Source organism: Zingiber officinale, chromosome 9B, assembly GCF_018446385.1.
Source record: "Zingiber officinale cultivar Zhangliang chromosome 9B, Zo_v1.1, whole genome shotgun sequence".
Lineage (NCBI taxonomy): Eukaryota > Viridiplantae > Streptophyta > Magnoliopsida > Zingiberales > Zingiberaceae > Zingiber > Zingiber officinale.
The window spans coordinates 20,489,092-20,517,020 of NC_056003.1; the positions used below are offsets into that span (position 1 = coordinate 20,489,092).

Here is a 27,929-nt window from a genome sequence, read left to right on the forward strand (position 1 = left end):
AGGAGGCCAACGGCTACAACCATTGGTTGCTGCAAGCTCCGGCAGAGGTGCGACGACCATCGATAAAGGTCGCAGGATATTTTTGTCATTTTATAATAATACGAATTACATTCTTTATAAAAAATAATAGACACCAAATAAAAGAATGTAATATCATCCTTGAAATGAAAGATTACATACATTACATTACCAAACGTAGTAATGTAATCAAGATTACATTACATTACGAATTTAATTACATTACAAGCAAGATTATATTACACCCAACTAAACATAGCCTTATGTTATTATCTTTGTTATTCTATATTTCAATAAGTATTATCAAAATATTTTTTATAATTTATTATTATCATTTTATTTAATAAATATTATCACTTTGACGAACGAGGAAAATTATTTATTTAACCTGATTTTTTATAAAAAAAAATGGAATTTTTCTTAGAAAAGAGAAAAGGCTTGTAGCGGTGGATGCTTGTGGCTCTTCTCTTCCCGGCGCCGCAACTATCTGCTGCCATCCACGAGGTGTCACGATTCGCCGCTCCGCTGTCTGGAACGCCACTTCAAACCGATCTCAGAGAATCGCCTCTCAGTTAAGGCTCGCTTTCTGGGCATTGCATCGCTGGATGTGCCTGGAACCGTCTCGAAATGATTGTAGATGTTCGTGCCCTTGATGGTGGAGGGTGGTTTTGCCGGAAATGGTTGGGGAAGTTCTTGTCAGAGTCCAAGGTGTAGGAAGTTGGAGAGGACGGCATAGGAGGCTTGTCAATCGGAAGGATTGGCAGAAAAAGGGTTGGAAAAGGACAGTTCAAGCAGACCTTTGAATCAAGCATTTTAGTAGGTATGATTTTTTTTTTCTTGCAATTTGATTTTTTCCCCCCTTCTGAATTGATCAGAGAAATTTAGAACAAGGCTGTGTGCTCCTGGAGAAATTGATCGTCAGGGTTTCCGCGGAAGCAATTTGGAATCAACTAGCGTGAAATACGATTTTTTTTTTCTCGTACCCGCACGAAGCCACTGCCTCGGGCGATCTCGGCAGCGGCTAGGGAGTTAGGTTTAGCAGCTCGAGGAGGGAGGGTAGAGACGGGAGAGGTGGCGGCGAGCGGGCGGCGGAGGATGGTCGGTGAGCTCGGGAGGGACGTGCAGTGGCTCAGGGAGGGAAGGTGGTGGGATTGAGAAGCAAGGCGAGCCTCGGGGTGGCACGGCGAGCTTCAGAGGGCAGCGTGCAGCAGAGGCCTTTTTCCTCCTTCCATTCTTTCCCTATTTTCATCCGAATACACAACTTTCTCCCTCCTTTTTCCTCTCCCTCCCTCCCTCTCCCTTCCCTCCTTTATCTCCTCCCCTCATTTCTCTTCTTCCCCTTCTCTTCCTTTCTCCCTGGATGCACACTGCGTAAGCAACACTAAGTTCATCGCGGTCCTGATATTTTGTTTGTTAAAATTAGAAAATTGAATAGACAAATTATATCTCTGTTTTCAGCCTTTTCAATTGTTTCTTTGATGAATCCATATAATTTGGCTTACTTCTTTTTCCATCTTCTAGATACTGAAAATGGAAAAGGATTCAAGTTTCTCACGAGGAAGTGAAATGTCTCTACTGGAGCAATTTGAAGGTATACTGGAAGGAGATAAACTCATGTGAGCCTGCTAAGTTCCATTTTCCTTTATGAAAATATATGCATTTTGTAGTTTCCTTTTTGTCTTTCCCATACCAAATGATTTTCCTAATTATATCATGATTCATGAAGATTCTTTACACGGGCACATATTAAAGTTCTCTAACTGATGGAGGAGGTAGTTTGATTACATTAGAGCCAATAAGGGCTTCCTAAGACTAGAGAAAAATTCTGGAATAGCTCTCTGAATGTTTTACAGATTCAATTCTACAAGATATGCTTCATTGCCCACTGATTTAGTAAGTTGTTTAAGATACAGCAGCACCCATATGACCATATGAAAGATTAAAAAAAAAGGCTACTAGAATGAGTAATTCTTTTATTGAAACTAGGTTCTGTAGGAGCAACTTTACCATGGTCCATGATAGAAAAGCTCACCTCAGCATCACCATTGAAATATTTGCTTTTCTTTGATCTTGCAACCATCTTTTCATTTCTTTAAATATTTTTTCTTTTAATTTTAAAACAATATTTTTGTAAGAAAGGTTCATGTGATATTGGTTTGCCGTTTGTGTATCATATAATGACTATTCAAGCTCTTTGGTTTCTCATATGCTTCTTAATTTGTGTCATTTAAAGCAATAATAAATAATTGTTCTTCTATGATCTGACTTTTTAAATGATCTCGCTTTTTGGATTTTCTGTTTATTGCAGTGATGAAATAGGTTTCTTGGGCCCATCTCAGTTTGCTTCACTAGATCAGGATTTAAGTGGTTCTTCTCTTGACCAGTGCACTCCTATTCAGTTGGCTGATGTTAGTCTAGAGACTAATATAGCAGAGTTGAATACAGTTCAATATGACAAGAATTTTTTCTGGAACAGAAATAATAAATTGGCAATCTCCACTGATGTGCTATCTCATTTGTACATTGCTGCTCGGCATGCATATATGTACGCATCTAGAAGATATAAAGCATCTATCAACTTAACACTGAACAAAGGTGCCTTTTGCAGTGCATCTGCTCAGGCAAACTTTGATCACCTTCTTGAAGATGAAATTCTAAAACACACAAAGGCCTTACTGATTTTAAGCTGCAACTTCAGCAGTGCTTGGAATGACAGGTCAGTTCTAGTTTAATGCTTTCCCTTATGGTAGCTAGGATCTGAGCATTACTCTTTTATTTGTAAGCATGCTTATTTTATTTCTTCTAAATATAAAAAAAGGCAAAAACGAACTGTTCATTTTGAACAATACATGTCTTTAGTCACACAATGATAATAAGTGACCTTTTTTGTGAATGACAGTCCTTAAAAACATACTTTTGTTTTAAAAAATGTATTCATAGAAATATTTGGAATAAAAAAAGGAAATTTTAGTTCCAGGGAAGATTTTTTCTATAGAAAAATCAGTTTCTACCATATGCTCAAAAAGTCCGTTATGTACAATAATAAAGTCATGGAATAAGCAGAATTGGCATATCCCCAAGAACATCAAGTTTTTTATTTTAAGATAAATGATTGACATTAATTAGTGTATTGTACTCCTCTATATTAAACAAGGTCAGTTAGAACTAGTTGCTTTGGCATGGATGTGGTATGTTATGTAGAATAAATATTGGGGTTGGATCTTTTTTTCTATCTATTTTTCAAAATAGAAAAAAAAATCTATTGTGAAAAAGTAGAGTATAATTGTGATAGAAATGCATTTTTTTTGTTATACTTAACTAACAACCTAATTAATTTGGTAAAGATTACCATTAATTGATTTAGTAAAGCTTACCACTATATAATTTTACATATGATATAATATATAACATAATGTAAAGTACCTTAATAATCAGAAAATAATATGGTGTCTAAATCATTATACAATGATAAATTCTTGTGATCAGTGATCAAATTGAACAATTGCTAATGAATTTATCTGAATAATATACTGCTATTTTATGTTCAATGGACACTATGTATCTCTACAAGATGTACATTTCATTCGATACAAATTATTTTGATGATGGTTGAATTGTTGTACCTTCTCAGAAAGCTAGTTCTTTCAAGAAAACATGAGATGGCATTGTTTCTCGAGGAGCTTCGATTCTCTTCACTTATCCTTTCAGGTGCTCCAAAAGTTGAATCTGCCTGGAGTCAGAGGTAACATGTTTATATGTATATATTTGATTTTATAACATTTTAGTAAGCTAAACTACTTAGTTGGCTAGGAACTTGCTAACATATCAGGAAGATGATACTGATCAAATATGTTAAACACTTTAAAGTGTACTAGATTGATATTTACACATATGGGCAATTTTTTGCAAACAAATTGATTCTATATCAAAAACCTCCCTGAAATTGTCTTTTGGTCACAAGATAGAGTTTTCTTAATTAAACATATTAATTGAAGAGCAGTGGGTTATAACTAAGATTTAACAAATATTATTGACACTTAGATCGGTAAGTTATATTGCTATAAGGGATTAATCTTATTTAATTAAACAGATTAAAGTTAATATATTAATTGTATGATTATTTATCTTGATGTTATGATTAGTTTTTGCAAAGGGAGAGTTTTGGAACGTTGTTAAAATTAATTATCTGATGTTTAGTTAAACAAATGACACAATATGGTACTCTAGTAATCTATCACGATATGATGTTTAAGGAGTTATATGCATGTATGTATATAATTTCAAAAGTCAAATGTAAGGAAAATAAAAGGACAAAATCTATTCAAATTTATCTCAGCATGCTTCTACTTGTGCAATCGTTTGCTGAGTGTTGGCAAGATATAATACTGAAATTGTATAGTTCTGACCAAAAACTGATACCTAGTATGGATTTATATTTTAAAGTAACCTTGTTTTCAAGTCGAACTAAGTTAGTTCACATGATGTCTTCAGTAAACCCACTTTTCATTTTATTATTTAATCAGTTGCTATGAAAGATTAGCATCTATCATCTCACCCTGGATAGGGACCCTATTGAAGTGACCTCTTTCTCTTGTCCCCACTATCTAGTGAGCCAGTGGCTAATTAGAACACCATATAATGGTAGAAAAGGTAATAAAAAGTAGACAAAAAAATAAAGTTATATGCTGTGAAGTTGCCTAAGGGCTTTTGCTTGGTCCTGCCTATGGTGATTAGTTTTATGTGCTTCAAATCCCTAAAATGAGTTTGGCCTAAGGTTTGGTTAGGACTTGAGCAAGGAAAGACCTGATCAAGTACTATCTGGTTGAGCCTAGTTTATAGGCACTGCACTGGCCGTGTATTATTTTTCCTGTAAATTATGATATTAATGACGTCCCTGTCATTATAAATTGATGTCAAGTTTTTGCATATATTCTGATGAAATTGTATTTTGTTGTCGAAATCATTCTATAATTTTTAAGATTGGTCATTCCTAATGCTCCCTAATTTTGATCCGTCATATGCTTTTTTTATTTTTATTTTATATAGCAAACTTATATTCAGAGTGTTCATTTTTCAACATAGATAGATAATTATATTTTGTTGTCAAAATCATTCTATAATTTTTAGCGAATTGTCATATCTCTAATTCTCTTTAGATTTTGATGTATTATCTATTTTTGTTTTTAGATAGTGATCTTATATTCATGAGAGACATGTTTTTTGGGGGTCCAGGAGATGGGTGATTAAGATAGTAGGAGATTTCCTCCAGGATTCACCTGGAATTATCAGAGAGGAATCTGACCTAGTAGAGAAAATAGCAGAGGTATATTTCTCATACTTATGGGGCTTCTTCAGATATCATGATGTTCTTGAAATCCTTTTTATTCATGTCAGTGTTAGCGTGAGAGCTGATTTGACCATGCCAACAATGAAAGATATGCTAGTGAATGTAATACTAAACATTTGAATTGAAACAACCAACAAATCTGCTAAAAAAATGCAAATACCAAATAATGCACAGACTATCTATTGGGCGGGTTTGTATTATTAAATTGCACTCTACTGTTTGAAAGGGATATTGTCACCTTAACTGATGGCAATCCCTTGAGTTTTGCTGCTTATCCTGATGTAACCACACTCTTTTACTTCTACACTATTATCTTTATAATTATGATCTTCATACTAGCTAAACTATTTGTACATTGCCTACTTATAAGATTGCATTATTTATATTTCTACTTTTTTTCCCCACTCATGAAAATGTGCTTATATTTCAAGCTTTTAATGCAATCCTTTAGCCACGGACTAGTTTCTTTATCCATATCAGCCTTCAACAATGATTGAACCCTACACTATCTTGAATCTAGATGCATGAGTGACCATCTAGTCCATATTTTGCAAATAAGGCACATACGTCATGACGGTACATTATGCCATTTATGAGTGGAATTCATGGTTCGGTTTTTGGCATTGAACGTTGGTTGTCAAGGCCAAGTGTACCCTTCACTTTTTCCTTGTTTATTTCACAGTGGGGGTTGGCATTGATGGTGTAGCATAAGTTAGAACAACTTAGGAATATCTCTCTTTCCCTTTTCCAATGTGACATAATTTTCACATATTTTAGTCTATTTAGATGAAGAATCACACGGTAGTTGCTGTTGAATTTTAGTGAAATCCACTGTCTGGTCTTTCCTAGCATGATTGTTTTTTTGCTACATTATAATGTAGTATATGTAGCAAAAACAATCTGGACGACAAGAAGAATAAGTTCTAATATGGTTTCCATCTGTCTCTTTTGGATGTTTTTTCCTCTCGTAGCATAAGCACTGTCTGTATGGCTGTCTTGCTGCCTGTCATTTAACTTCCAGTCATCATGTATTTTTGATGTCGTCATATTTAACTAATCTGGTTTGACTTATGGGAATGTTGTCAAGCTCGGAAAATGGGTTTGACACTTGGTAATTTATCCTTATCCTATCTGACTGATTTACTTATTTGCAGAAATCCAAAATGAACTATCGAGCATGGGGCCACCGTTGCTGGCTTATATCTTGCATGAATAGTGATCAGGTTAGATTTAAACTGTTTTATTTTACTAGTTTGCATAGCTGCCATTCTATGCAATGTTAGCTTCTTAGGCATGATACACCTGGCTAGCAATGGCCAAAAATGAATTGCCTGTTTTGTAAGTAAAGGACGTGCTGATCCATGCCACATGACATCACAATATTTGGCTAATGTATCCATGACTGTTTAAGATGGCGGTTGATTTGTTTGGTCCTAAAATATCATGTGAGTTGTTCTGTATGATAGTCCATTGGAGTTTTTTTTTTTATTTCCATATATACTTTTTTGTGAGTATATTAAAACATCTATCTTCATAGCAACTTAATTTCAAAACACAATGTGCAAATGGTCAATTTTTCCATGATAATTTCAGGTGTTTCATGAATTGGCCAAATCAAAAAAATGGACAGAGTTGCATGTTGCTGATAATTGCTGCTTCCACTACCGCAGAGTAAGCTTTTTTAAAGGCTTCCCTTTTTTTGTTGACTCATTAAATCATCAATAATGTTTTAGAATTAGATTCACAGTTACACTACAAAATATTTCTTGAATCGTGAGCAAAATTCCAATCCAGTTAAAAATTATCCAATTGAATTTGTAAATGATGCCCAACTTTTCAATCAAGTCTGACCATCTAGTTTTACCTATAAAATTTTTAGAGAAATTTGATTTGTTGCACTCCATGTCTTAGCTTGTGGTTTTATATGAGAAACTTAAGTTGCTCAGCTTTCAAGTAGAACTAAAACGCCCACATTTTATAACAGATTTGATTTTCCTTGTTTTCCTGACAATAATTGTTGGGCACATGTCACTGATAGTTATACTAATTTAGCCAATTAATTTCACGTCAACCTCAACAGGGTCAATGTAATTAACGTTTCAGTAGTGAAGTAAAACATTTATGGGAATGTTCGACAAATTTTAAAGTTTTATCACCTTATTGAAATTGGCCATAAGTTTTGTAATGAAAGGTTTAATGTAATACATCTAGGAGTTATCTTGCTTTTTTCATGTATCATATGTGAGTGCTAGCGTGTTAGATGCTTATAAACTGTACAAGTGCATAAAAATAGGCTGTCTTGGTATTCTGTAGGAATTGATGCTCAACTTACTAAAGGAATACCATGAGGCTTCCACCGGTTGCAATTTTGATGTTTGCTTATTATATAAGGTACAAATTCTTTCCAAGTAGATCATGACAGAGTATCTGCATTTATTCCAGGGATATTGATATCTCAAAATCTGTCATGGTGTTTTTTTCCTTGACAGACACTTGCATCATTTACTAAATTCATTAGTGTGAGTCTGGTCTATTGTAGGCCAAGGTCATGTAATTTACTCTAATATTGCACTTACCTTGCTTCCATTCTAACTATTTTATTTTGGGTTTACATCTTATTAGTTAGTTTGAGGAAGTTACCTAACTGACCTTTTTTAATAAAGGTTACCTTAATATAATTATACATTAATATAGGCTCCAAATAAGGGGTTTACAAAATAAAAAGGTGCACAACTATTAACATATAGATCAACAAATAGCATGGAAGGTAAAATAATATAATAATAGAAATCTACTGAAAATAATGAGAATATCAATTGTTCAACTTTTGAAAACAAACTCATACTAATCCTCCTCATATAATCTAATTTCTTTTGTGGTGTATTTTACTATTTATTATCCCTTCTTCAAAACAGTTATAGCAGGATATACATAATCTAATTTTATATATTAGTTTATGCAAGAGGAATGTGTAAATGCCCAAGGATAAATTTACCCATCTCAATCTACAATAAGTAGTGATTTGGAAATTTGTTTACTCCCCTCTAATGAGTATCTACAAATACAAATATAGAAATAACTCATAAAAACTTAATATAAATCTTTAATAATAATAATATTAACACAAAATCTAGAAATTAAATAGAACTCAACGTTGATGGATCTAATCTTACCCCAACTTCCTTGATATTACCCCAATTACCAATATTCACTGCTAATGAATGAACAACCATTATTTCTCCATCTTAAACCAAATAGATCAAACTAAAATTGAAATATAATAAATAAATTTTTTACCTTGCAATTTCTCCTTGATCGACAAAACAGCAAAGATGTTTCAATGATATGAAACACCTGAGCTAATCATGAGTAGTCTGAAATAAATAATTATTTCTTAACATCCACAATAGAGCTGCTGACTGCTTACCTTCAATCTAATTGATAAGTGAGATGTATCTTTAGATGCAAAGAAGTAACTTCACCTAAGGACACAAGGAAGCTGAGAAAATAAGGAGGGGTTGAAGGTGATGGCATCCGCTCCCACATAAAAATTTGGTTCAGCCATAAATTGGATAAAACAATTCAAATTTATCAATAACCATGTGTACTCGGTGGGTTCATTTCAACCCCAGCCTGATTCAACTTAATGCCTAAAATCAAAAATTTCAATTCAGTTCAACTTGTTTCACCATCTTATTTTTTATTAAAAAAATAATTTAAGATGAAAAAAAAAATTAAATAAGATATAAACTCATATGTGACCCACTTCATATGGTTTGTAGAGGCTCATGAGCTGCAATTCCATATTTAAACTTACGTTACTTCAATATGTGAAGCCATTTTATGTTTCCTGTTAATAGAGGAAATGTTTTTTTAGTTATTCTGATTACTAAATAAAGACAAAGGCTGAATGAAAAATTTCTTTCATTTTCTTTTTAACAGGAGGAGCTTAAATGGACAGAGTTGCTAATTGGACGCTACATTGGAAGAGAGGTATAGGCCACGATAGCCATCTAGTCATTATTGCTGCAGCATCGAGAAGGATCATCTTGTATTTTTCTTCAAAGATTTTTCGTTAACCTTATAAAAGCACTAGCTAATAATTTCTTCCTGGTCTTTAAATTGTTTGAAGGCCTTATGGATTCATCGTCGGTTCCTCACTCAGTGTTGGATAAAGCACTTCACCACTAACCAAGGAGCAGCAGCAGTCACAGAATCTGAAGATCTCATTAGCTCCACAACACAGACTTTTATCGCAAAAGAGCTGAAGTTTGCGCGATCCTTCTTAAACATCACTGATGGATTTTACGACGCCCTCGATCAAGCACAGTATGCAGCTTCTTATATCCTTTGGACACTGAAGGTCTCTGGCGTCATTTTCTTTTATAAAACTCTCCTTGCATTATAAAATTACTTGCCATACTTTTATTCCGCGTCCTTTCTGTAATTTACCCATTTTTTCTCATCTGCAGTTTGCCTTGTCTCAAGAGTCTATGCATGAAGAGATCCTCAGTGAACTCAGAGACTTGAAACCCTTGTTGCTGAAGACCTGCGCTGTAAATTCTTTAGGCTGGGAGACGATGCTTTGACCACATTGGATGTGACTTCTGTTGTGTTTGTTTGGGATATTTTATATAGATTTTCAGTAACCTTTTCTAATTTTTTAGACTTTTAATTTGAATGGATAAAGATGAAGTCTATCTAAATGTCCTCATGCAATGGATCATCTCCTGATCCATAATTTGCGGACAAGAGAATTCCTACTGAATTTACCTTCCCAGGAACTTGAGTTGATTGAGTTCGAGCCGAGTTTGAGTCAGCATGATTAAAAATTAAACTAAGCTCGAGTTTAATTATTTCTGACTTAGTAGTTCGTCGAACTAAATAAAGCCCCTAAAATATATTGTTTATATATTTTAATATATAATATATATAATATATTAATTTATTTTTTAAAAATAAAAAAATAATAAAAAAAACCAAGCACGACTCTACCAGTTTGTGCGAGTTTGAACTTGAGTTGAGCCAATGTAAATTGAGCTTGAGCCTAGGCAAGTTCGGTTCAGTTAGTATAATCAAATACATGTAGGGCGACCTAGTGGCCACGAAATTTATGTTGATCGACTCAGGGTATGCTCCATTGACAGTAGATTTGTTCATATTAGTAAGAATACATTTGACATGTTTCATTTATTAAAGAAATCTGATATAAAGTTTTTTTGTTAAAAAATAATAAGTAAAAATAAAAAAGTATGCTGTTTATTTATTATCATTTTATTAAAAGATTTTTTTCCAAAAAAAATAAAATAACATTCTAACTTATTTTTCATTTTAAAAATATTTTATTTTAGCATTTTTAGTATATTTATATTCTAATAAATTATTGAAATTTAATATAAATTCACGGGTCAATTTTCAATTACAGTGTACTACGGAATTAATTTTCTTCGATGGAAAATTGTGGAGTGATGTGCTACTCTGATGATGGTTAATAAAAAATTATCAATATGGTTTTTAAATAATATCATTTTAATCAGGACTGAAACATTAATCCAGTTCGAAATTTTAAATCTTGCAGCAATCTATTAAGATAAAGTAGCTTAATATTTTTAAATTTAATCCGATTTATTATATATAAAATATTTTTATATTAAGATATTTTTTAATAATTTAGATTAAATTATTTGAAATTTACTTAAATCTATTAAAATTATTTTTAAATATCTATTGTATCAGTTATATGTAATAATTTTAATCAACTTTAAGTATTTTTGCTTTATGCCACAACGAGTACGACTAACTATAACTGCTAATATTAAAATAAAAAATATACGCTGGACACTATTTTATTTTATTTTATTTATTTATTTAAAAAATAAACTCTTTTGAAGCTTAGAGCATCTCCAATGCAGCTTTTTTAACAGGTTTGTAAAGTTGAAAAAGCTCAACAAGAAAGTTCTAATGAGTGGAGACATAAGTTTTGAGGTTTTTATTTTGAGCAGGTTTGATATTTCAAACCTGTTTTTTTCTCTTGAAGATGGAGTCATTAATCATTGAAAAATTAATATTGCATGTTTGATTTTTTTAAAATCATTAAATATTTTATTTAATAGTTAAATTATACATTTTTCTTTTGAAAATAAATATATTTGGTAAGTAAAAAAAAAATATAAATGACTATAATTAAATTAAAATTCATAAGTTAATTAAATATTAAATAAAAATTACAAATTAAATTAAATTAAAAATCATAAGTTTATTAATTTATTAATTAAAAATTACAAATAAATTAATTTAAAGATGAGAATTAAATAAAATATTAAGTAAAAATTATATAGAGATATTAAATGAAAAAATAAAAATAAAGATGTATGATTTGTAATGTAGGACCCACAAATTAAGTAACTTACGCTGATGACGAGAATCTCCGATGCAAATTTTGTGAAAGATTTGTAAAATTGAAAAATCTAATTAAAAAGAGATTTTATGATTGTGTAAGTGGAGTTTGGGATTTTTAATTTAAAAATATATTTGAGTTTTTAAATCTATTTTTTTCTCTTGAAAGTGATTATTTCTAAATAATTAAAAATAAATTATTTGGTGTAATATTTAATTATAATATTTTATTTCATAAATAGTTAATAATAATTAAAATGATTTTTTTTCTTTTAAAAATAACTATATTTGAGATAAGTTAAAAATATAGAAATGATTATAATTAAACTAAAATCATAAATTTATTAATTAAAAATTATAAATAAATAAAATCAAAATCATAAATTAATTAAAATATTAAATGAAAAATATATAGATATATTAAATAAAAAATTAATAAATAATAATATATGATTTATAATATAGGACACAAAAAAAAAAATTGTATGGAAGTTTTTTTCATTGTGGAGATATAGTAGATGTTTATGCTTGTGATGTGATATGATGTGGCATATTGAAAATTATAAAAAAGTTCATTGAAAAGTTTAACCATTGGAGATATTTTAAAAGCTTTTTGTACTTGTGATGTGACATTGATGTGGCATATTGGAAACTACAAAAAAGTTTATTGAAAGATTTAATCATTGGAGATGCCCTTAATTCTATGTGGCTTGATTCATATGCTTACACCAACTAATTTTGAAATAATTAATTTATCCCATAAAAATATTTTATTGATCATCTAAATAAATTAGAAAATGCTCGTCCGATTGATCAGTCTAATATTTTTAGGTAAAAAAAAAATGTCTACTTTGGAAACTAAATTCCCTGGGATCTGATTCGTTGATCCATTCTGATACATTGGGTCGAACCGATGGCCCATGGGCTCGTAGCCCATGTCATCGTTGCAGTTCTTTGTCCGCCACAAAGAGCGAGTGAAGCAGATTAAAAAAAAAAAAAAAAAAAAAAAAAAACTCTAATTTGCACTCTTCCGATTTATATTCATTTTACTTGTTCGGAAGAAAAGCTGCGACCATGGCCGCCCGCATCGGCTACAGGTTGCTCTTGATAGAGCGCAGTCTCCTTTCTCCATTCCTGAAACCCAATGGAAGGTCTCTTCCGGCAGTCAGCATCTTCCCCTCGGCGCGCGCCCGCATAGGATCGGGCAGTATCCGCTGCGCGGCCTCGGAGTCCACCGACGGTAAGGTGTCTGCCCGTCTCTCTTTGATGAAGCAGGTCCTGAAGGACGCCGAGGAACGCTCTCTCTCAGCCGGCACAGAACAAGCGCCTAAGGTCACCTTAGGTAGAGATTCCCGTCTTCCACCAAAAAGATTCAGACTTGTCTCCTTAGCTCTTTAATTGTTTTTAATGCTTTTCTCGTTTCTGATTTGGTTGTTGGCAATAAAAATTGTTTCGGGAGATACATTTACTAGTCGGAAGCACGATAGAGAAGAATATGGATAGAATCAACATTAAGGATGTTCCAAATAGGAAATAAGGGAGCTTGTTCAATGCCTGTTCGGGTTGTAAGTCCCATACAAGTACCCGCCTAATAGTTGACGTTTGGAGTAGTAAATAGCAAAGAGTTCCAACTTATCTATGCAAAACCCCAAATCTTCCAATAGGCATTTAGAATGGCAAGTACTGTGTGGAGTTGGTAGGGGAGTGTTTTGGAGGAAGCTAGTTTGTAATCATTATACATTCGATGCCTCTAAGTTGACATTGCTACAGTTGGATGTAGAATAGGAGCTCAAATCTGATGCTTTTGACACTGATTTTTATCAGAATATAGATTTGAGGACTGAATCATATGCAATCATGTCTAATTGGTTGTTGAGGTCCAGTTTTTAAAAATATATAGGAGATCGCATGGCACTTGGCTGTAATTTTCGCATTTATCTGTAGACAGAATTTTTGCTATGACTCATCTCACAAAAGTTTCTTTGATTCGTCCATGGGGCCAACAAAAGTGTGGCAAATATCAACTCATTGCAACCAGTATTAGTGGCGAGTGGTTAGCCAGAATTCGAGGAGGATGACAAGATTTTTTTTCTCCATATCTTATCCAGAAAAAAATGTACTTCTATTGTATGGTTCTAGCTGTAGAATGTTAGTTGTTCCAAATTGCAGTCCTTAGACATGCCAAAATATAAACCTGGCTATGAGCCTTTACTGTCACTTGAAACAAGGAACATGTGAGAAAATGAGAAATGCCCATAGGAGATCTGCAACATGATTGGGTGGTGGAATGCTCTTCTATTTGCTTCCTTATTTCCTCCTATTTGCTATTAGTAGGGTATTTGAATCTATATTTTTCTGTTTTTTTTACTACACTTTTTATATTTGTAGAACCCCCTATATAGATTGAAAAAAGATATGTTAGTTTGTTAGTGTTCAATTTCAGCTTCCTTTTGTCTAACAAGTTACTGAAACTTGATGATAGCAGACTTACTCATGCTTCACTTTGTAAAGCCTGCCACTAATGCAAGTGATACTAGATTACTAGTGCCACGTGATATGATATCATATCTGATTGTGCCATTATTATTATTTGTTTTCCCTTACAATTTTCTTTCCTATCACTGTTTCTTCTTCTTATTAGGGTTTTGATTTTGAAGCTTTAGCCAAAATGAACTACCATATGAAAAATATAGTTACTCGTGTTAAAGCTCATGGAAAGAAACTTTAGAAATAAAAAATTTAAATTAAATAGAACTAGATTTAATTTGCACAAGAAGAAAAGAAGACAAAGTTAAGATGGATGGATATTTTGGATTTGTTATTCACTATAAGATATCGAGGAAGAAATTATTGATAGGATGAAGAAGGTGGTTGAAATAAAAGTGCTTTTGGAGTTTTTTTGGTGGTATTTGTGTCCCTTTTTTTATTAAAAGGAGTTTTTTTATATAAGATTGCAATATAATTAGCCATATTTAATGGGTCAGAGTGTTAAATAGTTATAAAATAACTTGTATAAAAAATAATATAATAGATACAAAAAAACTGAGATACATGTGAGGGTTATGAAAAAAATGAAATATTAAATTATTTCTATTAGGAAGCAATAGCTATAGCTCCAATAGTTGATAAAACTAGAAAAAGTAGGTTTAGATAATGTGAGCATGTTCAAAGATGTTTAAGAGATTATATCACTAGGCAAACATTTGCTAACATTATTACAAATAAGTTAGAAGAACTGATTGTTGCTAATGATATCTTGCATAGAGTTCAACAACGAGCTGAAATCCATAGTTGGTCTCAGATAGTTGGGGCAAACATAGCTTGATATTGATTTTGTTGTTTAGCTCATCTTACTCTCTTCTCTTTCTTATCAGAGGTTGTGAGATTGGTATATTTTTCCAAAATTTGGACAAGTGTCTTTAAATCTGTTCACTCCAGTCATTTTCCATTACTTTCTAACTATATCCTCTGAAAAATTTGCTTGATACAAACTAAAATTTGGCAATGTTAATTTAGATATACCATCTAACAAAATTGTCTGTTTTCTTGTCGGCTTCTAGTTACTATTAATGTTTGGATCATTTTTAAGAAAGAACGATTGCCTCTGAACATTTTTGCTGAGTCTATTTCTTATGGGGATAGGCCCAATCATTTTGCATAATTTCTAACCCTTCATCCATTTCTTTCACTAGCAGATATAGACCATGATTTGAATCCATCGTAAACTTCATATATGAACTTATAAATGTTCCCTTGTAATGATTTATGAACTTGAAATGGTATCCTGTGATTTTCAGATTAAATAATGCATTAAATTAGAGGATCCTATATGGTTTCTGTTTTGTCTTCCAAGCTTTTTTAAGCTTCCAGTAACCAAATTTTGGTGGTTAAATGACATAATATTTGGCTTGCCACTTCTATATTCTTCATACTTTTCATTCGATACAACATTGCAGACATTTAGCTTGTATTATGAGAAATGAAGAAACTTGAAATCTTTCTCTGTATTAGTGTTGTTCGTGTTTTCTGGTCCCTTCCCCAGGAGTCAATGTGTGAGATCTAAGTGTAATCTGTCTCTGATTTTAAGTTGTATGTTGTTTTTGCAGGTCATGTCTCGGTTAGCTATGCTAGAAGCGGGGGACCTGGTGGGCAAAATGTAAACAAAGGTATGTTGGTGATCCTATCAACTGTTCTTTATTCAATTACTGGGAAGACTTGCATTATATTTCTGAGTAGTAGCTATTTTTGTTCTGCATAACTAAAAACTTTTTGCATCTATAATTTTTTACATGAAATTTATATTAAAAAAGAGCAAGTGCTCTTACTCCCTTAGCATTTATAGATTTATCCTTAAACACTGAACCATGCCTTTATCTTTAAACATACTCAGAAGTCAGAATTGGGTTTTCTAATTAATATTTTCATGAGGGATGCCAAACATACTCTGAAGTTATTTTGGGACATGAGGCTCATTCATGATTTGCAGGAATAAACTTAAATCTTTCCTATTTTTACCATGGATGAATTAATCTACAAGTAAATTTCTGTGCCAGTCTATATACATATTTTTGTTTAGTTGCCTCTGGAAATTAGTTCCGAATCTAGCTAATTTTGAGTTATTTTCTTCTTTGAATTTTGAAGTTGTAATACTTGTCATTGCAGGTAATTAATTGGCTTTGGCCTCTAAATGATTTTTCTTGTACAAATTTGTGAAATTATTGTCATACAATTTGTTGTTCATTTGAACTTTTTGTTGCAGTGAATACCAAAGTAGATATGCGCTTCAATGTGAAAAAGGCAGATTGGCTGAGTGAAAGAATCCGTGAGAGAATACTCCAAATGGTGATTTATTCTGTGTTTCCATGTCTCTTTGTTTATATACCATGCATATCAACTGCTTTTCTTTAGGCTATCCGCTTTTATTTTTGTAGCAAGAATATTTGAACATTGAGCTAGCTACACAGGACTCTGCACTAATTGACATCATCCTACATAATAATAGGAAAAAAACCGAATCAACAAAGATGGTGAGCTTGTTATATCTTCTACCAAGACTCGAACCCAGAAGTATGTTACCCTGTTGTTAGTACCCTGTGTTTTTCTTTCTAATTACTTGAGCAGCTCATTTACTTGTCGTATTGTCTAGGGGTAATATTGAAGATGCTTTGGAGAAATTGCAGGTGCTGTTGTTTTCTCTTGTGCCTGCCTTTTTTTTGCTACAATAAACAATATTGATTTTGTTTTACCATCCTTTGCTTTGAGAAATTTATTATCCTTCTAACTGTCATTAGTATGTTCCTTTCTCAAAAAGGCTATCATCGATGCTGCATCATATGTGCCTCCACCACCCAGCGAAGAACAAAAGAAAAAAATTGAGAAATTGTATGCATTCTTCTCCTTAATGACCTGTGCTTTTTATGAGTTGTGATATTATCTATTTCTCTCTGGCATCTCAATTCCATATTATCTAAAAACTGAAGTTTGTACTACTGCTTGTGAAATTTCCAATTCTTAGTACTTGAGCCGCAGTAGTTTCTGTCTGTGTTTTCTTTAATCTTCTCCTTGCGAATCTTCAAAGATTGTCTCTTAGTCTATGTTCACCATCCGGAAATGAGTTACAACTGTTTCCTTCTGTGGTTGAAGAGCTGCTATTGGGGAACAGAAGAGATTGCTGAACAAGAAAACTCTCTCACAGAAAAAGGCATTCAGAAGGAACAAGGACAGTTGGGATTAATCTGGAGCTATCTAATCAATCAGCGATACCACTTCCTAGGTAATTTCTAGATTTGATTTCCGTTTGATGTTTTCGTTGCAGCGATGTTGTAAATGCGCATTTCTCTGATGGCTGTGAATCAAAGCAGCACAGATCTCAGTTTGTTTTTTACATAACACATTGTTTATTCTAGTTTAAAGTCAAAATCGAAGAGTGGTTTATGCATTCTGTTTACTTGTAGGATGAAGTGCAACCGATATGTTTTGTAAAATGCAAACATCCTTCAGAGTAGTGTTAGAGCAATAAACAGCAGCGCGTAAGTTATTCTTAGCATGATAATTTGCTTCTCGAAGTTCTTTGAAAGGTTAATCTTTTGTACAATTCAGCAACATTTACAAATCTTTTTTTTGTATTTAAATAGATTGAAAATAGCTTTCTGAGTTTGAATATTGTCGAAGTATTCTTCGAATGTTCAGATTGTTGGTTGTTTTATCTTTAGTCAATTAGCACCCATGAGAAAGATGGGTGAGTGTGCACGATTATGGATGGAAAACAACATTAAATTATATTTGTTAAAATAAAATTTTGAAAATGAGAAATAATGCATAATATACTTTTTACAAAATTGATCAAAAGTGGACCAGCGTTTATTGGAAGTTGGCTGTTGATATTTTACTGTAGTACTTTTTGAATTTACGACTGGGATCGATAGAAAATTTTTACGGAGTTGAATCCATCGTCTTCGAAATTAGTCGTAAGAATTCAAAGTTAGAAAAAAAAATTTTGAAAGGTGAATTTGACCCGAAGGATAATATAAATAAAATAAGGTATTTTTTAATGGTATAGTTGTATAAGAAAGATGCCCCTTGTTTTAGTCTTTACCACATGAAATATAATATTTTAAAGCGGGCAGGTAAAGTCAAAATAAAACACAAAAACGAATTTTTAACGGTTTTATCAAAGATGATGATAGTTGGACCATAACGCGAATTTGGGGAAGGTGGGGCCCGTGACAGCTTCACAAGACCGTAATGGTATTCTCGTGATTCTATCCAATCTCACCCTCTTTTTCTCATCAGCTCCAACTCTCCCTTCCGCCGTCCATCGGCCTCCCTCGAGTGAGAGAAGCGAGAAGAGAGGAGAGAGAGAGAGGAGAGTGCACTTTTCCGAATCGAATTCTCGGATCAGTCCCCGATCGAGTAGCTTCAATTCAACAGACAGATTCCTGATTTCTTCTCTGCCGGAAGATTTTTGTCTTCCTTCTTTCCCATGGTTACGATCATTCCAGATCTCACGCAGGCTGGTGAATCTTGTTGATGGGTCCTCTTTCAGTAGATTTTTCTTCCTCCCGGCGTCGCAGATCGATCTGAGATTTGCTCCTCCTGCGATTGCAGTCGTCGACGGGATTCGTTCTTTACGAGATGAATTAGTAGATCCTTGCGAAGGCGAGAGGTAAAACAGCCGCCACTTTTGCTCCCTTTGCTGCTTTTAGGGTTTCCAGTTTTCAACTTCGTGGATCTATCGATTTTGAGTCGAAACTGATGGGTTTTACATCCAAGATTTCGTTTTATCTACTTAGCTCTATCGTGTGAGTTGTTGTGGCTGATGAGCTGCTTCGGGCCTTGAAGGAGACGGAAGGTGGAGTGAGGGGTGGGAGAATTTTGAGATGGAGGATCTGTCCAAGTATAGTCATAGTCCGGCTCATCTTGCCGTTTTACGAAGAGACCACGTAGGCCTCCGGCGTACCGTCTCCGCGCTCCCTCGCCTCCCCAAGGCTGGGGAGGTTACCACTGAGGAGGAATCCCTTGCTGGCGAGCTCACAGCTGATGCTGTCTCTGCGGTCATTGATCGCCGTGATGTTCCCCACCGGGAGACCCCGCTTCACCTTGCTGTTCGGCTCCGTGACCCCATCTCTGCCGAGATTCTCATGTCCGCTGGTGCTGATTGGTCCCTTCAGAATGAGAATGGCTGGTCAGCCCTCCAGGAGGCTGTTTGCACCCGTGAAGATTCTATTGCCAAGATCATTGCCCGCCACTACCAACCCCTTGCTTGGGCTAAGTGGTGTCGCCGTCTCCCTCGCATCGTTTCATCCATTTCACAAATCCAGGATTTCTACATGGAGATCACGTTCAACTTCGAGAGCTCAGTGATCCCATTTATTGGGAGGATTGCACCATCGGACACTTACCGAATATGGAAACGAGGTCCAAACCTTAGAGCTGACATGACGTTGGCCGGATTTGATGGCTTCAGGATTCAGCGCTCTGACCAGACTTTCCTTTTCCTTGGTCAGGGTGCTCCTTCTGAGAGCGGGCATCCCCAGCTACCCCCTGGGTCGCTAATTGTGCTTGCTCATAAGGAGAAAGAGATCACAAATGCACTAGAAGGAGCTGGAGCGAAGCCCACTGAGGCAGAGGTGGCTCATGAAGTTGCTTTGATGGCTCAGACAAATATGCACAGGCCAGGAATTGATGTTACACAAGCTGAGGTTGTCCCACATTTGAATTGGCGGAGACAAGAGAAGACTGAAATGGTTGGAAATTGGAAAACGAAGGTCTATGATATGTTTAATGTGACAGTGAGTGTCAAGTCAAGACGGGTTCCTGGTGCTATGACTGATGAGGAGTTATTCACCATGGACAATGACGAAAGGATGGCTAATAGTGGAAATGTTGATCCAGAGCTTGATGAAATATTAACACCAGAGGAGAGAAAACAGTTAGATTCAGCACTTCAGATTGGAAATTCGCAAGGTTTCAATGACTATGACGATAATAATGGGGCACATGAAAGTGTTGGCAACTCTGAATCAAATGGTGTCAACAAAGAAAAAAGAAATTGGTTTGGTTGGAATAGCAAAAAAGCTTCGAAGAGTAATGGAATTGAGGATACAGATGACCCGAAAAATAGACACTCAAATTTTCCAGAGAATGGACATCATAATGATGAATTACCAAAGGAACAAGGAGATGCTAAGAAGGGGAAAGAAAAAGGCAATAAGCAGAAGAGTAGTCTCAATGAATCTAACAAACGTGAAAGTGAGTTTAAGAAGGGTCTGAGGCCTATTTTGTGGTTGACTCCTGATTTTCCATTGAAAACAAGTGAGCTTCTTCCATTACTTGATATCTTAGCAAACAAGGTCAAGGCTGTGAGGCGTCTCAGGGAACTCTTGACAACAAAGCTGCCTCAAGGCACTTTTCCTGTTAAGGTAATTTTTTGTTCATATTTTATGTTGATTCATTATTTTTCGTAACATCATATTGTACACAATGAAGGATGAATTTAACTTTATATTGACAAGATTGTATGTCTGAGACAATTTTGAAGTTTTTGGATAAGCTATTGGCTGAAATTGGCAATTGCAAATACTCTTGCATAAATAATTGTTCAACTAAGATGCACATCACAAGCAGTGTCAACCCATTATGATTCTCAACAACTTCTACATACATCCTGACCCACACTGAGTGCCCTATTTTATTCGACTAATACTCACTCTCCATCGGCGTCAATCTGTCAAGATTTTTAACCACTCCTACAATCCGGACCACAATTTTGTGATTGACCTTCCTATATTTAGTTTTTTTTTTCAAGATACAAGAACATGATCTTATGGATGAGTTAGGATATCACAGAGCCCTTTTTTTGCTGGCCAAAAGTTAGATTGAATGCATCAAATATTTTCGCTCGCATGGCATGTTCCATCATCGACGAATATAATTGGGTAAAAGAAAGCTTGCTTGAACCACTTTGAAAGTTCTTAAGGTGTTCGAGCAAACTTCAACTGGTAGGATGAGGCACCTATAAAATGTTAGTCTTAGATGAAACTATATCAGCTGAATAATTTTGAAATAGCTTTTCCTTAAGCATAACAAGATATGCTTTTTGAGAAATTGTCATATTTTGTGAAGTGAGGAAGAAATAATCTACATCGTCACAAACTTACTAATGGGTTTATACTAGTGATAAAAAGGGAGTGAATTGCTTTTACTTGATTCAATAGAGGTTTGTTTATAATATTGTAGAGACCAAACCATACTTAAATCGTGAAGGGAGACTAGAGGGGGATGAATAGTCCCATTCGTTTCGTTGCTTGTTTTTTACATAATTAGTTTGTAGTGGAAATACAATTTAACTAAATTCAAAGAAAACAATTCAAAACAAACTGATGGCACAAAGCTGTAATGTGGTTCGATCACCCTCCCAAGGACCCCTACTCTAAGGTATGATCTTTTAGGTGGATTACTCGAATGTTCCCACTATGCTTTCTACTTTTCGTTAGCATCGGAGGCGAAGAAACCTCTTATAGCTTTTCTTCTTACAATGATAGGAGAATTCAAGTACAAGAACAAAAGAGAACAGGAAAATAGAAATTTGGAGACTTTAGAGCGGACCTTTTTATAGTTAATAGCATTGAGAAGTTGTATGTTATATATTACTACTATTTTCCCTGTTTATCATTTCACAGATTCTTTTATTTTCTTTGCCTTGATTTTACCATAACGTTAGGTGTTCGCTTCATAGCTCATTGAGTAGTCAACTAAAATTGGCACTGTATTTTTCTGTTTATCCATCTCTACACGTCACTGACTTCCATTCTGTTGCAAAGTCCATGAAAATGTCGTCCATTTTATTGAATTTTGAATTTTTGCTATTGCTTCCTCGCTTTCTGATAGGAACTGCTTTGTGCAGCATTGAGTTTGGTAGAATATGTATCTCGTTTGACCTTTGTCTCATGTTTGGAGAAAATTGTTGCATCTATCATTTATCGAAGGTTCAAAATACATTGCCCTGTGCTTAAAATTTTGGTTGCTACCATTTCCAAATCAATTGTTGCATCTATCATTTATCGAAGGTTCAAAATACCATTTTATATGATTCGATTCTCTCTTGTGCTGTATTTAATTTCTATGTACTGACCTGTTGACTCTCCCATTTCAGTTGGCTATTCCCATCATTCCTACTATCCGAGTCCTTGTCACCTTCACTAAATTCGAAGAGCTATTGCAATCTGATGAATTTGCCACCCCTCCTTCCAGCCCTACCCATTTCCAGGAAAACAAAGCCAAAGAAATAGAAGGATTAGGTTCCTGGTATTCATGGATGAGAGGGAACCGAGGCGGGCAGACTAGTGATAGCAGTGAAGGGCAAAGCTGCAAGGATGAGATCGATCCTTTCCACATCCCTTCAGATTATTCTTGGATCGATGCAAATGAAAAGAAACGACGATTGAAGTCCAAGAGGGGAAAGAGCAAGCGAGGTGCCAGTAGAAAGCAATCCTCTAAAAATACAGATGATCAGCAAGATCATCAGCTGGTGGATGGTTTCGAATAGCAAATTAAGTGCGGTGCATCAAACCAACTAGGTGATTTTATCAAAGAATTGATATGTATCGATAACTAAAGTTCATTTCATTTTCTGTGAGCAGTAGCTAGTTCGTTCTATGTTTGTTTGTATCTTCTGCACTATTGTTTGGATTTATGCTGTCAAGAAAAAGAGTAGAAAAGAAGAATGACAAGAAACAATCCGTAACGTGCTTCATTCTACTCCCAGCTTTGTACTACTATGTGATTTACGCTGTAGAATTCCCTGTCCTCGTTCTCAGATGGCTCGAGCTTTAGGCGACCTGTGGATTATTGTTTTACTGACAGCTATAATAATTTGTGATTGAACTCTTTTTTCCCTAGGGAAATTTAAATACAGTTTTTGGATCAAATTGTATGTTTGTTTAATTGAATTGGCTTTTGTATATTTATAAAGATAAAATAATCTTGTATAAATTAAATATGTCTTTCTATTATCCTTTAAATGTTTTTATTTTCCTTTTGTCTTTTTTTGGGTCGACTGCTAAGGATATGTATGATATGTTTTTTATGGTATGTGGATATAAAGGAGCATTTCGATACATGAAGTTGCCGTTGTGGGATTCCGAAAACACGTCGCATCACATATCGCGTCAGTGTATGCAATTTTGTCTTGTTGTCACAATGAGATCGTAGGTCGATCCTCGGAGCAATTAGAGAATAAATTCTCTATCTCCGTATTATACTCTGTTCGTCATATATTTGTTCGGATGTTGTGATTTATCTTTCTCGTGATGACCTTAGGTTGGGTACAACGGGGATGTTGGGAGCGAGCATTTCATCTTTTTACCACAATTGTATATAATTTTACATTTTGCAACATGCATTGAAAAATTAAAAAGATATCAATTCAAAAGAAAAAAAAATTATGGAATTAATAAATATATATAGGAATTTGATATGTTACATATTTATTTATTTATTTTAGAATTTAGGGTATAATATTTAAGTTAAAAGAAGTGAATATATATATATATATATATATATATATATATATATATATATATATATATATATATATATATATTCACTTATCTTAAGGTGCAAACTTAGGATTTTGATTTATGGTATAATTTATAGAATTTAAGTTAAAGAAATAAAATAAAATTACACATGATACTCACAAAGGTGAGCACCATTAAAGAGATATAGATATACACTAAGATTCCCCGTGCGGTCATGCATGGGGGCCCTATATATAAAAGTATTCTTGCTATCTAAATATAAGATGAACAAACATGAGAAAATTAGAGAGCTAAAATTATGGAACAATTCAAAATTAGAAATGAGACCTGTACCTTATAAAGGTAAATCGTATGTTTCTATAATTTGTTAGATAAAAAGAATAGCTAAGAATAGATTGGTGATCCTTGTGTTCTATTATTATTTTAGGATGAGAATTCTCTAAGCCTTGTATAATAGACGATTACTAAAGCACGTAAGGCTTTATTGCCTCCCATCCATTAGAGACCCCTCTTGTTGATGTCATAATCTTGCCGACTAATTCTTCACCGATCAAAATGAATAATCTTCTGACGGTAAGTTTACGGTCGATCTTTGTTTTTCTTCTTCTTCTTCGTTTACTATCGTTTTCAATATTCTTTATATTTGTAATCTTGTGTATAATGAATCTTGAAAGATTAATTAGAGATGACAATTGAAGATAAATCTCTAGTGCTTTCTTAGGATAAAATGTGCTCTGGAACATTTTCATTTTGTTTTTTCATTCTTAATAAATATTTAGCTCTTATGTTCTAAAATTTTAATAATTTATCATTAACCGAAATATTTTATATATACATACAAATATATAATTTATTTGCCGTTATTATTTTTATTGGAAAGTAAGAATATATAGTCCACTGATGCATAATTTTATTGGTTTTGGTTTCCAAATTAATTTTTACAATGCACACAAAATGAAAACATTTCTTACTGTATATTTAAGTTTATTATTTTTTTTATCATCATTCAATTTGTGTATACATGAGGTTTTATTGATAATTAAATGTAGATCACCAGAAGGTATAACATGGATAATTTTCAGGAATCATTTGGAAGGGTAAGCGGTTGTTACCCCGGCGAGGGAGACATCGAATCAAGAGGGGTTTCACCCGAAGCCAAGGACATGGAAGGGTTCTTCAAACATGTAATATTTTTTACTATAATTGATTCTTTTAATCATCTTTATTAGTCAGGTAAAGCCGGAACACTTTTATATATATATATATTTATATATACATTCTCATTCTTAGGTGAGTGATCGTGACATCCGACCTGGATAATCTGATGTAGTTTTCTCTCTCATTTACCTGTAATAACTTTTCTTTTTTTTCTTAAATTAAATTAAAATTCTTTCTTCTCTCTCCTTTGATTATATGTAACAACTATTGTAGTGCTGGTTTTTAAATATCATTATCAAGTTAAAACCAACACCACACCAACACCACCTAGTGTTGGTCTTTAAGACTAGCCCGGTCAACACCAAGTCTTTATAGACCAGTATGACTAGACCAAGTCTTTAAAGACTAATACCACGATAGTGCTGGTCTTTAAAAATCAACACCACAGCGATGACTAGTGTATTTAAGTTGTAGTGCTGGTTTTTAAAAATCAACAATATAGTGATTATTGTATGCAATCAAAGGAGAAAGAAGAGAAAATTTGATTTTAATTTAAGAAGAAAAAAAGAAAAGCTATTACAGATAGATGGCAGAGATTAAAAAATTTTGCTCAAAGTCGTGTCAAGCGCCTACATAGGATGTCATCCACGGTCGCTCATATAAAGATGCACAAGATATCATTACTCTCTAAATAGATATAATCATCATTATCATCCTCTTTCAATTCTTTTAAGTACTTAATGACCAATTAGTTTGAGAACTTTTGATTAAAACCTTCAACTTTCAAGCAAAATGAAAGTCACTCTCCTTAATCTCTCTTAATTAGGTTGGGGAAATAGAGCAAGAGACTGAGAAAATAAATGAATACTTCCTCAAGCTACAGGTTATCACTTAGCTCCAATCACACACATATATATATATGTTTTGTTTTTTGTTTTTAAAAAAACTTTTGTATGGTTTATCAACATCTTATGGCATCTCTTAGTCTACAAACAAGGAGTCCCAGCTTGTAACAAAGGCATCAGACATGAAAGGTTACTTTTGCATTTACAGTCTCCAACTTGCTATGCAATTGCCATCACACTTACTGCACCACTCCCTCTCTTAATTCAGGCATCAAAAAACAGATGGAGAAGGATGTGGATGAAGTTAAGAAAATCACTTTGAAGATCAAAGCAATGCTAGAGCAACTCGACAGAGAAGTAACAAGTGTAGCTTGTTTTGTTCAAAGTTAAATAAGTTTAATTTCACTTTCATCCTCACACTTTGTTTGGTTGTAGAACTTAAGCAATAGGCAGAAACCGGGGTGCGAAAAAGGGACCGCTATCGATCGGTCTAGGATAGGAATGACTGTGTACGTAAGTTACTTTTACTTCAGTAGATATTTGGTTGTCGGTATGGAATCTTCGACTATATTTGCAGACTTTGTGTTGTCGAATTTCAGGGCTCTTAAAAAGAAGCTGAAAGAGAGAATGACACAGTTTCAGGTGCTTGGCAACTCTCTCAATCAACTAGAACAGTTTGAAACATGCCAATCTTATAGACAATTTTTAATTGCTCCCAAATTTGTAGACTTTGAGACAAACCATCCAAGATGAGCACCGGGAGGTAGTCGAAAGAAGAGTATTCACAGGTACTATTCTGTCGATAAGATGCTAAAATTAACAGTCACTCTATGCCCTTCAGAATCTCATTCATAACATGCATTTTGCAGTGACAGGGGAAAGGCCTGATGAGGAAGTAAGTTTTGCATTTCTAGCTTCTCTTTAGTACTTTTTATCTTCAGCCTTTCCGAGTATAATTCCGCGTGCAGACGGTCGAACAATTGATCGAAACCGGAAGAAGTGAACAGATATTCGAGAAGGCAATCCACAATTGCGGCCGCGGACAAGTGAGCAATTTGAGTATCAATCTGAATCACCATTGAGTCACTTATAAACCTTCCAAGAGTTTGCAGGTAGTGGATACACTGGCAGAGATACAAGAGAGGCGCGACACCATGCTCGAGTTAGAGCAAAAGCTTATCAATCTACAACAAGTATGCACTTTGTTTCGAAGACTTAATTCGCTTTATACCGAAAAAGGATTCATTTCTGACAGTTCTAAACATTTCATTGCTTGTTTACAAACACAGATGTTCTTGGACATGGCAGTGTTGGTAGATGCCCAGGGAGATCTACTCGATAACATTGAGACACAGGTCTAAATCGAAATTATTTGTTCTTCGAGTTCATGTTGTTTATGATGAAGTTTTTTGGGTATCAGGTCACCAAATCAGTGTCTCATGTGGAGAAGGCGAGGGAAACTCTACAAGAAGCCAAGAAGCTACAGAAGAACACAAGGAAGTACATGTGCATTGCCATCATCATCCTGATTATTGTTATTCTAATTGCAATTGGGGGAGTAATGACGGGAGCAAGTAAATCTGCTTAAAAGATAGAAAAAGAGAAAAACAAAAAGAACAAGTTAATTATTGATTGTTTCTGAAATGAACAGATAATGTAACTGGTTTGGATCTTCTGGTTGGGTGTGTTTCATGTGCATTGATTCAAGAGCTTGTTTTACAGCTTATAAAAATGGTGGGGTTTAGCATTTGGTGTTGTCTTTGATTGGTGATGTATTAATTTGATTATTAATTTGAGTTTGGATTATAATTGATGAAGTATATGCTTAAGGTAAATAATAAGTGAGAATTATTGAAGAAAAAGAATAAATTTCTTAATTTTCCTATCTTCTTGGTTGACTCAACCGAGCCGCGAAGATAGTCAATCGGCAAAGCAAGAACAAGGCTCCTTGAAACGATAGAGAGAAGGTTCATAGTCATCCGAGAAAGAGGATGAGAGGAAACAAGAAAAGTTGTCGCTCAGGGCCCAGCAAAAGGCCTAATCGGGATAATCTCGGGAGGGCCAACTGATGGTGACTTCAATCGAGCAAGGAAAAGTCATACCCGTTGATTGAAAATTCATGAG

General features: G+C 34.1%; 4 protein-coding genes across 7 annotated transcripts; all 4 read left to right on the forward strand.

Moving 5' to 3' along the window:
* The first annotated feature begins 432 nt into the window (after window positions 1-432).
* LOC122024002 (protein prenyltransferase alpha subunit repeat-containing protein 1-B-like) lies at window positions 433-10,024 on the forward strand. 2 transcript variants are annotated; one of them, XM_042582484.1, is made up of 12 exons: window positions 433-838; window positions 1,540-1,634; window positions 2,327-2,563; window positions 2,627-2,734; window positions 3,650-3,760; window positions 5,251-5,341; window positions 6,520-6,588; window positions 6,959-7,036; window positions 7,679-7,756; window positions 9,308-9,358; window positions 9,498-9,728; window positions 9,838-10,024. In XM_042582484.1, the coding sequence occupies exons 2-12, from the start codon at window positions 1,549-1,551 to the stop codon at window positions 9,952-9,954; spliced, it is 1,257 nt and encodes a 418-aa protein (XP_042438418.1). In that variant the 5' UTR covers window positions 433-838; window positions 1,540-1,548; the 3' UTR covers window positions 9,955-10,024. The 2 variants fall into 2 exon arrangements, with proteins under 2 accessions (XP_042438418.1, XP_042438417.1); XM_042582483.1 differs by having other exon boundaries at window positions 2,327-2,734.
* Window positions 10,025-12,789: 2,765 nt separating this feature from the next.
* LOC122023987 (peptidyl-tRNA hydrolase ICT1, mitochondrial-like) lies at window positions 12,790-17,949 on the forward strand. Its single transcript, XM_042582459.1, has 8 exons — window positions 12,790-13,103; window positions 15,868-15,927; window positions 16,521-16,603; window positions 16,764-16,828; window positions 16,908-16,941; window positions 17,073-17,143; window positions 17,405-17,534; window positions 17,716-17,949. Exons 1-7 carry the CDS (start codon window positions 12,836-12,838, stop codon window positions 17,493-17,495), a joined length of 672 nt encoding a protein of 223 aa, XP_042438393.1. The 5' UTR covers window positions 12,790-12,835; the 3' UTR covers window positions 17,496-17,534; window positions 17,716-17,949.
* Window positions 17,950-18,538: 589 nt separating this feature from the next.
* On the forward strand, window positions 18,539-23,020 carry LOC122022730 (ankyrin repeat domain-containing protein 13C-like). Of its 3 annotated transcripts, none has more exons than XM_042580812.1 (3): window positions 18,539-18,926; window positions 19,103-20,682; window positions 22,416-23,020. In XM_042580812.1, exons 2-3 carry the CDS (start codon window positions 19,141-19,143, stop codon window positions 22,806-22,808), a joined length of 1,935 nt encoding a protein of 644 aa, XP_042436746.1. In that variant the 5' UTR covers window positions 18,539-18,926; window positions 19,103-19,140; the 3' UTR covers window positions 22,809-23,020. The 3 variants fall into 3 exon arrangements, with proteins under 3 accessions (XP_042436746.1, XP_042436745.1, XP_042436744.1); XM_042580811.1 differs by having other exon boundaries at window positions 18,540-18,926; window positions 19,054-20,682; XM_042580810.1 differs by having other exon boundaries at window positions 18,540-20,682.
* A 1,337-nt stretch (window positions 23,021-24,357) lies between these two features.
* LOC122025335 (syntaxin-132-like) lies at window positions 24,358-27,393 on the forward strand. The gene is made up of 13 exons (XM_042584131.1): window positions 24,358-24,375; window positions 24,885-24,986; window positions 25,787-25,843; window positions 25,946-25,994; window positions 26,074-26,162; window positions 26,241-26,314; window positions 26,405-26,447; window positions 26,533-26,593; window positions 26,675-26,700; window positions 26,774-26,851; window positions 26,918-26,998; window positions 27,095-27,160; window positions 27,226-27,393. Exons 1-13 carry the CDS (start codon window positions 24,358-24,360, stop codon window positions 27,391-27,393), a joined length of 912 nt encoding a protein of 303 aa, XP_042440065.1.
* The last annotated feature ends 536 nt before the right edge of the window (window positions 27,394-27,929 follow it).